General features: G+C 37.0%; 1 protein-coding gene across 3 annotated transcripts in view; it reads right to left on the reverse strand.

Annotated features, from left to right (window-relative positions):
* Positions 1-2005: 2005 nt before the first annotated feature.
* The window catches only part of LOC114476734 (gamma-adducin-like), a 30535-nt gene continuing 16680 nt past the window's right edge, over positions 2006-15860 (reverse strand). For all 3 annotated transcript variants that reach the window (XM_028468599.1, XM_028468598.1, XM_028468597.1), the window contains exons 8-15: positions 13726-13824; positions 13310-13483; positions 8517-8777; positions 8287-8403; positions 8057-8146; positions 4869-4992; positions 3613-3705; positions 2006-3482 (exon numbers count right to left, since the gene is read on the reverse strand). In XM_028468599.1, coding sequence (XP_028324400.1) covers positions 3208-3482; positions 3613-3705; positions 4869-4992; positions 8057-8146; positions 8287-8403; positions 8517-8777; positions 13310-13483; positions 13726-13824 — 1233 coding nt within the window. In that variant the 3' untranslated portion in view covers positions 2006-3207. The remainder of the gene's footprint in view (positions 3483-3612; positions 3706-4868; positions 4993-8056; positions 8147-8286; positions 8404-8516; positions 8778-13309; positions 13484-13725; positions 13825-15860) is intronic.

Genomic DNA, 15860 nt, shown 5'->3' on the forward strand with positions numbered 1-15860 from the left:
TCATTCAGCGGATAAAATAATTTAGTTACACCATGGATTAAATAATACATCTTTATTAAATAATGAATTCTTGAAAATCAAAGCATGTGATTTATTCAGTTAAATGCACAGCCTTTCTGCACCACACTGTTCTTTGTACATCATCTGACAGGAGAGCAGTGAGTGGTTTGGGGTGGTTGTAGGTGTAGGTGAAGATGGTGTCACTCCCCTCAAACACCAACACCTGTTGGAGACACCAAATCCTCCCTTTGTCCCCACAGCCTTCTCCCAGTGGATTACCATGACAACGCCCATTCATATCATGGTTGAAGACTGATTATACAGCTACACACAGGATGAACCACTGAACAGAGAGCATTGTTTTAGTGGGACGCTGGTCTTTGTAGAAGCGTGAGGCTGAATAATTAGTTTTCAGTCGTGGTGGTGGACAGTTATAGGGATAGGAAAGCTTTCTCTACTGGTCAGTTTTATTAGATTATTAAGTACATCTTTTAAAATAGTAGATTATTGTCTTCACATAGCTTTTTTTATGCTCGTTCTGCTTTAGGTATGCTGTATATTTATATATACATTACATACTTTAAATACACAATTGTATTATAGCTGTCATCTGTTGTTAGGTACACAAATATCAAGATGCAGTTCTAGCCTTTATAGGCTAAAATCAGCTGTTAACCAATCAGATTACACAATGGCTAACCAGGGCCTGCTAAAAGCTACCCTCTGATTGGATAGTAACTGTGTGTAAATACTGGTCTGGGGTAATTTACATAAATTTGTAATGTCTGTTTTTTACCAGAGGTGTAAATAGTATATATATCCTACTCAAGTAGAACAGCACTGTTAAGTGATTTAAAATGTACTCAAGTGCAAGTAAGTCTACACAAAATACTCAAGTACAAGTAAAAAGTATCTCAATTAAATAGTACTCATAGTACTTTCACCCCCCATCTTTATTTTTGGTAATAAATCCACGGTTCCCTTGCATACAGTAAACATCTCATGTATAAACTTAAAAAGGAAGGAAAAGTTTGCATTGCATTCTGATATTGTCACCTTTCCTATGTTTAAATGCAAATATGTCATAAAGATAGTGCCAGGGATTTGCATCATCATCATCAGTCTCTCTCTCTCGTGGTGTTTTCTCTGGACTGACTGTCTCATATACCATCCATGGTTCACTTTGTTCCACATGAGCAGCAGTAGCTCGTTCTTCTGGTTATGGTCTGGGAAAATAACTGGCGGCATTCAATGCTTTTTTTGGCGAGGTACATTACCTTTAATCTGGTTGGACAGCTTAGCTATGATGTGATGCATTTGATTGTTGTCAGGGCATTTCATGTTTTTGTAGTTGTTTAATGTTGTAAATTATTATTATCATTTTTTTCCCCCCCATGTTATAAATTAATGATGATATCAGGCCGGTGCCCGCTTTCTGCTTCATTTTTGCTGCAGTACCATACATGAACTGCTGGGGGCAGTGTCGCTGCACTATTTACATTGTGAAGAAAAATTGCGCAACAGAAGAACCAACCTAAAGTCTCAAACATTTGGGGCTATTTCACTGAAAACTTATACTACAACAAATACATGACACAATCTACAACAAATTAATTCATATATATATATTTTGTACAGTCACTGTGTTTTATGGCACTTAAAATATTTGTGTATTATGTACATTATATTAAGAAATGTATTTTTCAAATTAATTTGGGAAAATGGAAATGAAAACTTTTGACCACTAGGGGTGGAGTTTGTCCCCCCCACAAACTCCACATATGCTGTTATCATAAACTGAGCTTCTTTTTTACAGTAAAATATTGACAGTGCCCAGTCCGACTTATTTTAAGTTTTGTTTAATTACAGTGTTTATTTTTAAAGTAAATAATTAAGGATGAACTCTTTTTTCCTGGAGTTCAACACTTCAAGGATACAAGTAAAGTGAATGCTATAATACACATTTAAAACGTGTTTTTCAAAATAAAATTCAAGAAGCACAAAATAAAATGTTTTGGAAAGATCTCCCAGCTTTATTTACATGTGGTTGAAGGTCGTTTCTAAGGACCGACCATCAAAGCAAGGTGACTGTAATCTAAAGCATAAAAGGGGGAAAAAACTAATACAAATAGCAATGTAAACAAGCATTGGCACAACTTACATAACACAAGTCATACACACATGGCGCTGTCAATATTAGGCAAATAAGAGGCTTACTTAAAACATTTTTTAGAAAGTGTGGTAAAAGAAGCTTAATAAAAAATGTTTGTTATCTGATTGTACTGTCACACCTCTAGAATTCATTAACATTTGGTCTAGCGTAACAAAAGAGCAACACAAAAAGCCACAAAAGTATTTACAGAGAGTTGACTCCCTTTTGGTTAAAAACGTCCAATATAATTCACATTGTTGATTGGGATGTAAATAAAAGTTCTCTGGAACCAAACCTTAACGACAGCCTGCCTTTCAAAGTAAAATCAAGAAACATCCAAATCACCTCCGACTTCCCATGAATGAGGCTCTCTAAAAAACACTCAACAATCAGCGTCAACCATCACTTTGCAGAGCTTTTCCTATTAGTCACAGTCAACTGAATATCACCATTACAACAAAAACATTTGTAGAACTGTAAGTGACTTATTACTTTATCATGAACCACAACAATGTGCAGTAGAAGAGTTAGTGTGTAAATATGTAAAGGAAAACCAACAAACCCTCGATGTAGCTATAACACTGTATTAGAACCCATCATATATTATTAGAGTTTAGCAACAAATTGTCATTTCTTTCTAAACAATGTACAATCTTTGTGTTAGCCACTGTTACACAGCTGGTATGTACTGTATAATAAATGTTTGATATTTCATACATAGTTTTTGTAACCGTTGGTATACATTCAACACAGAGTTGTGCAAAAGAAAGAAAGATATCATAAAAGGTCCAATCATTGTCTCCTATGTGATTCCTACTGTAAAAAAAAACCATTGAAATTTTAGAAACAGGCTGAAATTATATGCATTTAAGTGAGAAAAGAACTGGACTTAACTCTCAAAGACAAAACCTATTATATCATCAAGACAATACGTGTTGTATCATCTCCAGATCCCAGAAAACTGTTTGCAGGATATGTAAAAAAAACAACAACTCTATCCTTAAGAGACAAAATAAATCTCTAATTTCACTTTTCTTCAAGAAGCATCAACACATTTACACGTTTTCCTTTTGTTTGAGCTCACAGGCTTCTGTTATTTCCTTCTCCTCCTTCTTCTTCTTGCTCTTTTTTAAGAACGAAGGCGTGCGAAACTTCTTCTTCTTCTTCTGGGACTTGGTTTGGCTCTCTGGGGTATGCGACTCCCCCGTCTTCTCCTTGGTTGTTATGGTGATTTCCACTGTTTCTGATGTGTTCATGCTCAGTTTGGAAACCTCCACGCTCAGATCCTCCTCCAGCTCGTCCAGATGGTCTTTCCCGTTGGGTATTATGTCTATTAACAGATGAACCCCAATCAGTGAAGGTGTTTTATGAAGGTGTGATCACACAGGTGAGAAAGGAGGAAATCAAACATCACTTCTATTTCTATTGAGACCTGTTGTTGTTGTTGTTGTGCTAATTACCTTTAGCTGGTGATGCAAAGGGGGAAAGGGAGAGGGAGATAGTGGAACCATCAAATGTAGTCATTTCATCTGCATCTGTTGCATCTTCATCGTCTGAAACACAATTAAGTCAGAGACAGTGATTCACCAAAGCTGCTTTGTTATTTTTATTGTTATTGTAACAATTTAGCAGAAAAGTACGGAAGAGGATTAGGGCCATGGAAAACAAAACTAAACAGATCCGGTAGTGGAAGAAAAAAACCCATCACAATTGTAGAGCACTTTTTTTTTTAAAAATTATATGGTTATCTTTTTTTTGTCTGTTTTCGTTTTTTTTGTCTCAATCTCTTCTTTTTTTTTGGTCATTTTCACCAGTTTCTTCCTCCAGCCGCTCAGAAAACCACTGCCTAACCCCACCTGTGGTGTGTGTGGGAGGAGCTTTGCAGGCGACCCAAAATAGTGTCAGGTAAAAAAAAAAAAAAAAGGTCTAGAAAAAATGTTGACATTTTTTTTTAATGAAGACAAAATAAAGAGTAAAATAAAAATAAAATGAAGACAAATAAAAAAGATTAGTGTTGAGATTAAGACTAAAAACTAAAAAAATCAGGACAAAAAAACAAAACAAACAAACAAAAAAAAAACTGCCAAAAAAGATAACCATATGATTTTAAAAAGTGTTCTACAATTATGATTTTTCCCCCACTACTGGATATGTTCTTTTTTCCAGTGGCTGTGTTTTTCCCCCAGTGGCCCCTAATTCTCCTCCGTAGAAAAGGATGCAGATTTCGAGAAATTAAAAATACATTGTTGTTACTTTTTTTCTAAATTAGAATTTTCATTCAATACAATGCCACTAGATTATGTAAATAACCACACTTAAGTTCACTTTGGCTGTAATTGATGCTTGGTTAACCACATAAAATCCAACTTTGTTCAGTACAAAAACATTATGATAATTATCTCAAGAGTTTGTGTATTTTAGAGCCTGTAGGAGCTGACGTTAAAATGTCAACACAAGCACAAGTATCTGTTTGACATCTTTGTGTTTACATAAGAAATCACATGAAACTATTTGAAGTTTGTGTAACTTGTAAACATTTCATTTGGTATTAGTGAATAAAGCATATCATTTACAAGTGTTGACTCTGAACAGAAGTTTATGCAACTTGGAAAAATGTAAATTTAAGAACGACCACATGCTTTTTTTTTAAAAACAGAACATTCTGAGGCCCTTTTTGTGTAATATCACACTACAGAAAATGCTTCGTTTCTCATACCTTCTTGACCCTGTTGCTTTTTCTCCACCACTTTCTTGTAGTCTTCCAGATCTTTTTCCGAGAGGTCATTGAAGGGGTTGGGAGGAAGAGAACGGGTCTGTTCTTCATCTTCAATGATGAAAGCCTGAATAATGGGATCATATACAATATTATGTGAACAATTACTTGCACCTGTTCAAAGGGAAATATCACTTTTATATCACTATTGTCATTTAAATAAAACATGTGGGCAGTAAATTAATGTTTTTTAAAGTAGAAGGCAGATACTTCAAATGATACGTTGTGGGATTTTGTTATTGGGAAAATCTCATCAACAAATGACAAAGAAGCATAATGAAAAAAACCTCTTTCAATTAATTCACTGCATTCATTTATCTTTTTTTAATCTGAACTCTTGTAAAGTTTTGTTTTTGTCAAGCAGCTTTTTTATCTTCTTGCTTGTTATGTTGCTCTGTTAAGGTTGGTTTCATTGGCATCCAAAACAATAACAACCACTTCCTTTAATTTCAGGTTTGTTTTTCCTCTTTCAAAAAGCAAAAACACTTCAAATGCTGAGTCAGACCTGATGGGTTTATAACCTGATGGAGTATTTCATCAAACCCAGCTCAGGGTTTAAGCCTGGTTCAACATAAGAGTTAAACCTCAGTTAAACCAGGATCTAACTGAAACGACCGTAAAACACCTCGGTTGCCATGGTGATTAAGTCTGTGCCGCAGACTTACAGTATACATACAGATGACTATGGAATCATCATCATATTACTTGTATGTGTGTTTAATGTGTACAGTACTTTTTCATTAGATGATCACAGTCTTCTATATGTATTCAATCAGTAATATGACTATATACAGATACGTGTGTATCCATTGCCTCTGTTTGCCTCAGTGTGTCCATTCATAGTGATTCATGATTATTTTACAGCGTGCTTTCAGAAATAAGAGGGTGTTACTGTTCAGGGACAGCGCAGACCCCTAAGATTCCCTGTGTACGTGTGTGCTCTGTTGGCATCACATGCAGCACCAAACATTTTAATTTAATGTTTAGAGCTGAGTTCCAAGAAACTGTTGATCAGAACACAAGTCTCATAAATTACATTTAATTCAATTTAATTGTGACTTATTGCATCATCATTCTTTAAAAGGTGCAGTCTGCAACTCTTATAAAAGTGACTTTTTGTCATATTTGCTAAATTTGTCAATATGTAAGGACAGCTTTACATGAAACTCGTCGTTTGTGTGAAACAAACAGTTTCATTGAGTCCCCCCTGCTGCTCCTGCAACCTTTGGCAGATTGCCAGAATCAAAAAGAACCAATCAAGAGCCAAGATTGTGTTTGATGGACAGTCCCCACCCCTTTCCCGGAGCTAGAGCAGGTCTTTTTTACAGTGTATGGTCTGGAGGAACAGAAGATGGAATTGGTGACTTTTCTGTTTGAAAGGTAATTATTGCTGCTTGATTTACATCATGTTTGATTTGTAATTGTTACACTAGAACTCTGTGGTGCATGTGTTGTTCATGTGCGTGTAGCAGCCTCCGTGTGAGCTGCTGTAAGTGACACTGTGTTGTTGCTGCTGCTGCTGCTGAGGTGTGTGCACATTGAGAGAGAGAGAAGCGCTGCAGTAATATGCTTTTAACAGAGCATGTTATATTACTGTGATGTTTCTGTCGGACTGACGTTAGCTTGTTAGCTCCTCTGAGGGAGGGACTTTGGAAAGTTTGGAGGCAGGGCAAGAGAGCAGTGGGGAGGGAGGGGAGAGAGGGATCTGAGAGTTGTGGACTGCACCTTTAAATGCTGACAGGTGTAAAAAAAAAAAGAAGAAAAAAACTAATACAGTAACTACTCTGTGAACTCCCACAGATCTGTGTCTGATCATACGTGCTTCCGTAGTTCTCTATGATAAATTGATTAAATCAAACCAACTTTAATTGTTTTCTTCTTTTACAATGTTGAAACCACAAAGAACTTTCAGCAGCCTGCTCTCACTCTCTTTCTGCTCCCTTCCAGGACCCTCTGTGCTGCCTGGAAGCTCGTCACTCCCAGCTGAGAGCAATCAGGAGAGCAGGCTGCTGAACCATTGAGCTGGTTGGGGACACAGATCTACATGGGTTTTGTCTTCTTTTGAGAGCTGTTTTCTTCGTTTTGGCCTGGCAGTACGGTAGTATACTCTTTGTTCTGTGTTCTTTTATGGGAATTTTGTTTTGGATTTTCCCTTTGTTTATTTTGAGTGTATAGGGTTGGGTTGGTCTCTCACCCTGTTTGTTCCTTTTGGCTGTCCTGTCAGGTCCTCCTTTCAGTTTGTTTATTTGGTCATGGGTGAGCTGGGCAACCTTTTTAGTTCTAAAAATGTGTTGTTTTTTTTTCAGGATCAATAATTTAACAAAATTATAAAACTTGGTCTGATTCTGCCCTGGTCTCCAATGACCCTTGAATATGTTCGACTCATAATTTTTTTGTGGGTCGTAACACTCAACAATTAACTTCTCGTCCTCTTTGTCTTAGCATTGGTTTCTATTGGCCATTTATTCGGAGTAAAACCTCACGTCTCTGATCATTAGCTGCATTTCCAAAAAACTGATAATGGAAACAGCTGAATTTTGAAAAAACACTCAAATATTGCTAAAAAGTTTTGATGCTTTCATGAGGAGGAATTTCACACATTTTGATATTGAAATGTGTCGCAAAAGCACGATGGAAACACTTTTTCAACAAATACGCGTCACAAAGCATGACGTACCTAGTCACATGATCACTTTTCTCCGAGAAAACATGGAGGCGACCGGGACATTTCTTAGCATTATACTTAAAAATTATTACTGCCAAAATAGACGTGAAATACAGAGTATTATAAGGAGGTATGGAGCGGCCATCTTCCTACAGAGATGTCTCGCGAGATGAGATTTCACGGGAGTTATGAGGCTCTTGCCTAAAACAACCTTCAATGGAAACACGTTCAAAGCACAATTATACTTTGTCGTCATTTGGAAATATGGCTTTTATTTTGCAAAAAACTGTAATAGAAACCCAGCTACTGTCTGCTGTCTAGGCTAAACCACTGCTCTTTTAGCTGAGAAGTGTTTGATGAAATGGAAAAATCCAACATGGTTAGAGACGGTTTGGGTAAACCAGGCTTTAACTCTTTATCCTGGGTCTTTTAAGCACATGTTGATGAAATACCCCCTGGTACTTACAGGTCCAGGTTTGGTGTCCACTACAATGCCTGCTAGAAGCTGTGACTTTGGACCTGAAGTCATCAGATCACCTCTGTGCTGTTCTTTAATCTGGATAGAAGAAGAAAAAAAATTGCTTTAGCTGGGATATCATATGCATGTGGAGAAAAGTACAGCTAGGAACTGACTAGTGTATCAAATGCTCTCTGATATTTAGATACATATGAGCATATTTGTAGGATGGAACTGACCCGATTTCTTTTATTCTGAACCTCGGTTGGATCGGTGTTGAGTGGAACAAACTGGTTTGGATCTTCGATCTTTATTGGTGTGCCGACGTTGTTTCCTGGTTGTGAGGACTTCATCCACTAAGAAAATACAAATAAAAAACCTGCATTTATTAAAGTTTCCACAAGAGGGCAAACTTAGCTCAGTTTCTTTGGACACCAAAGCAGAGGATTGGATGATCAGAGGGACATACCATTGTTTTGGTTCTGGGGCTGACGTCTCCACTGAAGGAGTGTTCTGGAACGTTGACCCGTAAGTAGCTGTTGGGCGAGTTGAGCCACCGGGTTCTTTCTCTCTGCTGTTTCTGCACCATGAACCTGAAGGGGCTTCGCAGACCCTGCTCATCATCCTCAGGGGGAAGAGTGGACACCGTGGCTGGAATTTCCACATCATTCTTTGACCGCGGCTTTTCACGAATAATGGGGTTCCTGTAGGAATATCCTGTCCTGTAGCCCTAAACAGGTTATACAAACAAGGACTCATTAATAAAACACAGGCACTTACTCAGTCACTCTCAGTTCCTGTAACAATACAAGGACACAAATAAACATGAGAGTAAAATACCAGGCCACCCAGGATCTACTCACAGAGGATTTTAAACATTTAATCTGAAGTTTATACAAACGTTAAGTTCAAAGAGGGAAATACACAGCATGGGATAGGCTTGGAAAGCACTGGTACTCAGTTGTGAAAGATGTAGCTTCAAAGAACCAAAGAGAAAAGTAGAATATGCAGTTTATGTAAAGTGTAAATCTGAATTCAACAGCTCAGCTGTGAGAAGTGAGAAGCAAAAGGATGTTTTTGGAGAGAAAACGTGATAAATCGGCCACAAAAAGCCCCTCGTTGTGCTTTGATCAACACAGTGCAAACCTTTGGACTCTTTCTCTGAACTGTGAACACAACATTTTGAAACCATCTCATTGTGATGGAAATACAGCAAATAGCCCATTTTACCAGGATGCATTTTTAAGTGTATTTTGCTTTACATGATGTGCAAACCTAACATTTTCAAAACTAATCTATTCAGCCTCGCTTTAAACTGCTAAAACTTTCATTATTACATGTACTCTTTTCTTTTTTTCATCATCTGTACTTTCATTGTAAAGTGTCTGAGTTTTCTGAAAAGCGCTAGATAAAATACAGATATTATTATGATTACTGTTATTTACAATGAATGATCACAGCAGACTCCAGCAACAGCTTGTGTATAGGGAATGAATGGATCGACGACTCATCCCCATGTCTTGTCTCCATTCTACCACTTGATAAATAACCTCCCTGTTATATATCTGGTCAGTCATCCATTCAACCATCTTCCATATGTGCTGCATCTATGATCTCCTAATAGATGCCTAATGCAAACAACATAAAGGAAACAGCAGGATAGACCTATGCGACACAGGCTCTGAAAAAACATGCAAACCTCTCATCGAATAAATAAAAAAAATTGCCACGTGTAAAAATGAAGCACTACTAGAGACGATTTGCCATTTCCATATTTCATAACAAGTTGCACTTTTCCGTTTCCTTTCTGTTTCATCATCTTTCCCTGTTTAGATAAGCGTACTGGTTATTAAACTTCCCCATAATCGTACCAAACGTGCTAAATAGGGTTGTAAGAGTCAACTAATGTTATTAATTTTAGATTTTATAAGCTTTAGATGATGTACGGGATTGTTACACTGAAATTAGGCCAGATTATGTGGCTAGAGCGATGTTAGCCACAATGCTAGTCCCTCAACCATCTGTTTAATGGAAAAAATAGCATAGAAATGCGTGATATGATCCTAAAACATTATTTGTGAAACCTTTAATTACCGCCAACCAGTCACCATCGGCTAAACCGGCCTTTGTACCATAGCCTTTACAGAATCCAGTCATAACAAGAAGACAAAGTCATCAACATCCCTCGTCAGCTTGGTTTTCATTATAACTCACAACCTTTTCCTAAATGTCCTAAATCTAAGAACTTAGATGTATACATAATAAAATATTATCACATCAGAATATAAAATTACTATCTTAAACGGTTTCTAAGAAAAGCTGTCCTCTTTGAAGATACCTTGAACAAAGTTTAAAAAAAAAAAAACAGAAAAAGGGCAATAACTCGGGGGAAAAAAATTATTGCGTGCCACTCATTTTCGAACTCCATCAAGGTATTGATGCCCTGAAGCCACTCACCGAATTTGGTTATCGTATCTTAAACGGTTTCTGAGCAAAGCTGTACCCTTTAACTCAGACGGACGGATGGAGCTCAAACCTATATCCCTCTTCACACTTTGTGGCGGGAGATAATAATCTGAACCACTTGTTCATCACAACAACATAAACACGCTTCAGATGAAGCTCTGCATTCACTTACAATCACAGGATAACACGACCACTACTCTATCTGTTACAGATAGCGAGAGATTTTCTAGATGGAATTGAACATATTTGTAAATTTTTAACACTTTCTAGACCTACAATCACCTGTTTTCAGGTGGAGAAATAGCATGTGATGCATGTCCTAAAACATTCATGTGAAGCCTTTCCGTTTCATGTTGGGGTCCAATTTTAAATAAAGGGAGATAAAAAAGAAACGGGTCAGTTTGATTTAAATGTGAATCGCGGTTTTTCGTCCGTTTTCTATGATGACGGAAAATCTGAGGCCCTACACGGCTATCTACTACTGTGGTTAGGTCAGAATTTACTGCATCAATATGTGTTTTAGTGATGATTGTAATTTGTATCTTAGGAGCTGGGCTTTGCCTACTTAACCATTTTAGACTGTTTCATGCACCCAACTTGGTGAGGACAGTTTGGATATGACTTCCAACATGGAAGCAAAAGGGTAGATATTGTAAGGATTATAAAGACAAGTATGAAGGAATTTAGTGTATAAATATTTTACTGCCCTGCAGACCTCAGTTGAGATCTGAACCAAACATCTTTGGACTGAATTAGATGACCGTTCAATATTAGTGCCTGAAAAAACTAATATGCTTCCAATATTCTGATGAAACTGGATGATAAAGCGCTCTCTGAAGTGTTTGCAGCTGCAATAGGCAGCTGGACGCTAAACTTAACTCGACTAAAGAATGAGAAATGAATTAAATCCAGGTGCATGTAAAGAAATCAATTAAATCCAGGTGCATGTAATCAATAAAATCCAGGTGCATGTAATCAATTAAATCCAGCTGCATGTAAAAAAATCAACTAAATCCAGGTGCATGTAAAGAAATCAATCAAATCCAGGTGCATGTAAAGTAATCCTTATTTTTAATGATAATTTTTAATCATTATTGTTGATTTAATGTTTTTACAGCTGATTTCAAATGTTTTACTGTTGATTTGAAATGTTTTTTACTGCTGCTTTTAATGTTATTATTGATGTTTAAACAGTGAAATGTTTCTGTTGCACTTTTTAATCATGTAAAGCACATTGAATTGCCTTGTGTGTGAAATGCACTATAGAAATAAATTAGCCTTGCCTAATTGGATTATAGTTTACCATGTAACTGTTTTTATTATACCTATTTGTATTCTCTTTGATGTTATCCTGGAGCCAGAAACACTGACAATAATTGTTTGTTTCTTCAGTAAAATAATGATTATTGAGTTTTACAAAGATCTAATAGTGTTACTGTGTGAAAAAATTCAGCAAGAAGATTCTGAATACTAAGAGAGGGATGACCATGCATCCACAATTTACATTATTGCCAGTTGTTACAGGTGAACTTTACGGGGCTCAGGATTGGTTCGACCTTTCTGTTATTTGTTGCTCTCTAAACTCTGCAGCCTCTTCTATTCAAACACCTTCCTTGTAATATTAGCTGTGACCTTTATACGCAGCAACACCTTTCCGTTGTCTTGGTTTTGGACCATTTACATCGTCAACACAACTCAACCTTCTGCTGTGGAAGGTCAGACGTCCAGCTGCTGCTGCTGCTGCTGCTGCAAACATCCTGGCACCCCTTAGCATGCTTAATGGTCTTGGAGAAAATGCCAAATCATATTTCCTAAATTAAACCCACATGAGAGCAATGCTAAGCGACGGCTTTAGTCTAGTGTGCATGTAACCGCCCACAGCAAGCCGCGCCATCTGGTAACTATGACTGGGAGGGTGGGCGAGTGGTTATCACAGAGTGAACCCAGCTGCAGTCACAGTGGTTAGCAAGCAGCGCGCTAACACACACAGCATGACATCTTGTGTATCCACAGCACACACGTCACTAAGTGCTCATTATGACTGAGGATACAAGTGTGTTGTTCACATGACAGACAAGACAAATGCACAGTCTGCAGAAGCCATAAAAACAGTTCCATCAAGACGATTCGCATAAAGAAACAAAACTAGGGCTGGGACTTTATAGCGTTGATTCATGTATCGCTTTTTTTGTACTCCAAACAGCACGGAACTTTTCTCATTTCACGAGTTTCCGGTATACCCATAATACTGATGCACAGGCTACAATACAACAATAAAATTAATAATAATTGCAGTGCTTTGTGGGCATTCATTTTATTTTAGAATTATATGAAACCAAATGGAAAACAAAAGCCCAGTTGTTTAAAAAAAAAAAAAAAAAATATACATATTTATTTTAATACACAAATATAAATGTTTTAAAATGTTTACAAAAAAATCCAGAAAACCATGAATATAGCTTACTTAAATTTAAGTTTGTGCTTTGTAAACAATGCAATCATATTAGCACTCGGTGAAACAATTTGGTTGTTTAAGCTCATTTATTGTTTTCATTGATTCAGTCACAAAAGTCCATTGAAATTGGAAAAACTTTTCTTTTTTTCTTTCAAATATTGTTATGCAATTATTTTAGATTAATTAATGACAAAGTCTCTAATAAATTAGATTATTTTTGGAATTTAGTCCCACCACTAACCAAAACTGAATATTTCAAATATAAAAACAACAGTTATTTTTTTTGTTGTGGTAAAATGTTTGAGGATGAAAACAAACTAAGGGTAAACAGGATGACTCACCAGGTTGTCCAGCATCCTCATCAGAGACTCAAACTGGGCTTCCCCGACTTTCCACTTGACCTCATTGTTCATTAACACCCCAGCAGCAGCCACACCGTGGGTCACATGTTTGAACTTCTCCCGGTCCAACAGCACCAGGTTCTCCACACCACCCGAACACCTCATAGCGTTCACCTTTAACAAAAATATACAGAAAAAAGTTTTTTTTATTTGCTCATGTCATCAAAATGAACGAATCTCTATTGCATAAAAGAAAAAAATATACTGTATATATATATATATATATATATATATATATATATATTTTTTTTAAGATAATTATAAAAAACGTGTTTTTAATCTTTACTCACATTCTAGAGTTCCTGACATTTATTTCTATGTAACATGATTTAATATTAAAGTCAGGCCTGCTGTACCTGGACTTCACAGGCTTGCTGTGAGTGATAGACGTAGTGAAAAGCTTCCTCCACGGTGTCCCCTAAAGCCAGTAGCCCGTGGTTTCTGAGGATCATCACCTGGTGAAAACAAAACACCTGAAACGCTCTGTCACGGCTATACAAAATCACAATTTAATAATAATACTACTTAAAATACACAGACGCTACACAGGTGACCTGGGACACTGTTGTACTTTTTTCCAAATGATTATATTTATATCTAAATAGTATTGTGTTTATATTTTATTATTTGTGTTTATACTTGGACTATTTATGCTGTTTTTCTCTGACTTTATGCCTTGTTTTTTTTTTTGCTTAAGGCAGAGACTTCCGACCACAATTTTGTTGTGTGTATGAAAGCGTACACGTGACAATAAAAAATAGATTAAATTTGGAGTCTGATTCTTGTCTAAATCCAACACGCTTGACAAGTTTATGAAAAAGTCACTCTGAAACTGTTGTTGTGCGCTCATTGTAACTAAGCCTTGGTATCCCAACCACTGGTGCTCTGAATTCTAAGCGGCTGGTTTAGCGATCACAATATGCGCTGAAAATATAACTTCATGGTGATGAAAACCAATGGACAGCTGGTGCTCGACATCTGTTGTGTTTAAAACTGACGAGAATACATTTGGCCCCTGTGACTTGAAGGAAGTGAAAAATATTGGTCAGATGTTAAATGTGCAAAAAATAATAAACTATACAATTCTACCATGAGTTGAAAAGAATTCCTAATCCCCCTCCACAGTTTCAGCTAAAAAAAAATAAAATAAACACTTAAGGCTACGTAGCAGCTAACTAGTTGATACCAAAGCTATGTGTTGCTATGCTAAGTAAAATCGCAGCTTAGTTATAAAAAGGGAAATAGGGCACATTCGGTATACGGTCGTTGCTCGGAATAGAATAAAAATGGATGCCATTTTACCAGTGGCTAATTAATCAAATCCCTCACATTAAAGAACCAGTTTGCAATATTCAACAATTGTAGTTTGTTACTAAATTAAAAAAAAACTTGTTTTTTCTATCGTATTTTATTGTACAATTTGAACATTTTATTATTGTGCTTTGTTTACTGGTGATTAGTGTGTGCAGTTATCCCCAAAGTACAGTCAAAGTAGAGACGTTCTCATGCTATTTTTTTCTGTTTCTGTGGTTTTGTAGCTTCTCAGCTGCTACCTTACCTAGCAACACCTAGCTTAAAGTGAAAGCTACTACCATAGCTACTTTCATAGGAAAGAAAGATTTGCTGTGCATGGGTTTTATTACCAAACGTTTCTGTGGTGGAGAAAATAATTTGATTTATTTCACAAAAGTACTGATTGTGACTATTTTAAGATATTACTTTGTGGTGTGGATGGATGGCATCCAGTACGCGCCAACTAGCCTGATCATCACAAGTTGTTCTCCCAGTCTGTGGCTGTGTTCGAAATCGCACACTAAAGGCTCAAACATACTCGGGTGGACCCGAGCGCTTCTTTGTAGTCTTTGTACTCCTGGCACGTGTTTTAATGGTGCTGCTACTGTTGTAGCTCATTTCCCAGCTTCTCCTCTAAGCTCATGTTTATCTCTCCTGCTCTGTTTATCCAGGAGGGTGAAATGCAGGTCAGTGTTACATTTAATGCAGGTTGATAAAATGTCAAGCAGTGTTTTGTGTGACACCAACTACGTGGAGAAGTCCGCGCGGTTGTAAAATCTGAGTTTTGCATTTAATTGACTCCGCGGGGAATCTGCGCGGACTCCGCCCGAGTATGTTTGAGCCTTGACATACTTCACACTACACACTCAATGTGTATATACTGTCTACTTTATACTATTAGTATGATTAGGACGGTGACCGTTCCCACTGAAGTATACTTCCAAGTTTCCCAAGATGCATTTCAAACACGATACAACGGAAAAAAAACTGAGGCACACTGAGGATAAATATCTCTGTTAATTCACCACATTTGAAAGTTCTAAAATCGTTCTAGGCGAGAAAGTGACCAAGTAGAATATCAACATGTGGTCATTTGATCCATAAAACTCACATATACACGTTTCATTCTGACATTTCGGAGACCCTCCATTGTTCTACTGACAAAACTTCCGGTTAACATCAAAACAAGAGCCCTATT

This window comes from Gouania willdenowi, chromosome 15 (genome assembly GCF_900634775.1).
Source record: "Gouania willdenowi chromosome 15, fGouWil2.1, whole genome shotgun sequence".
Classification (NCBI taxonomy): Eukaryota; Metazoa; Chordata; class Actinopteri; order Blenniiformes; family Gobiesocidae; genus Gouania; species Gouania willdenowi.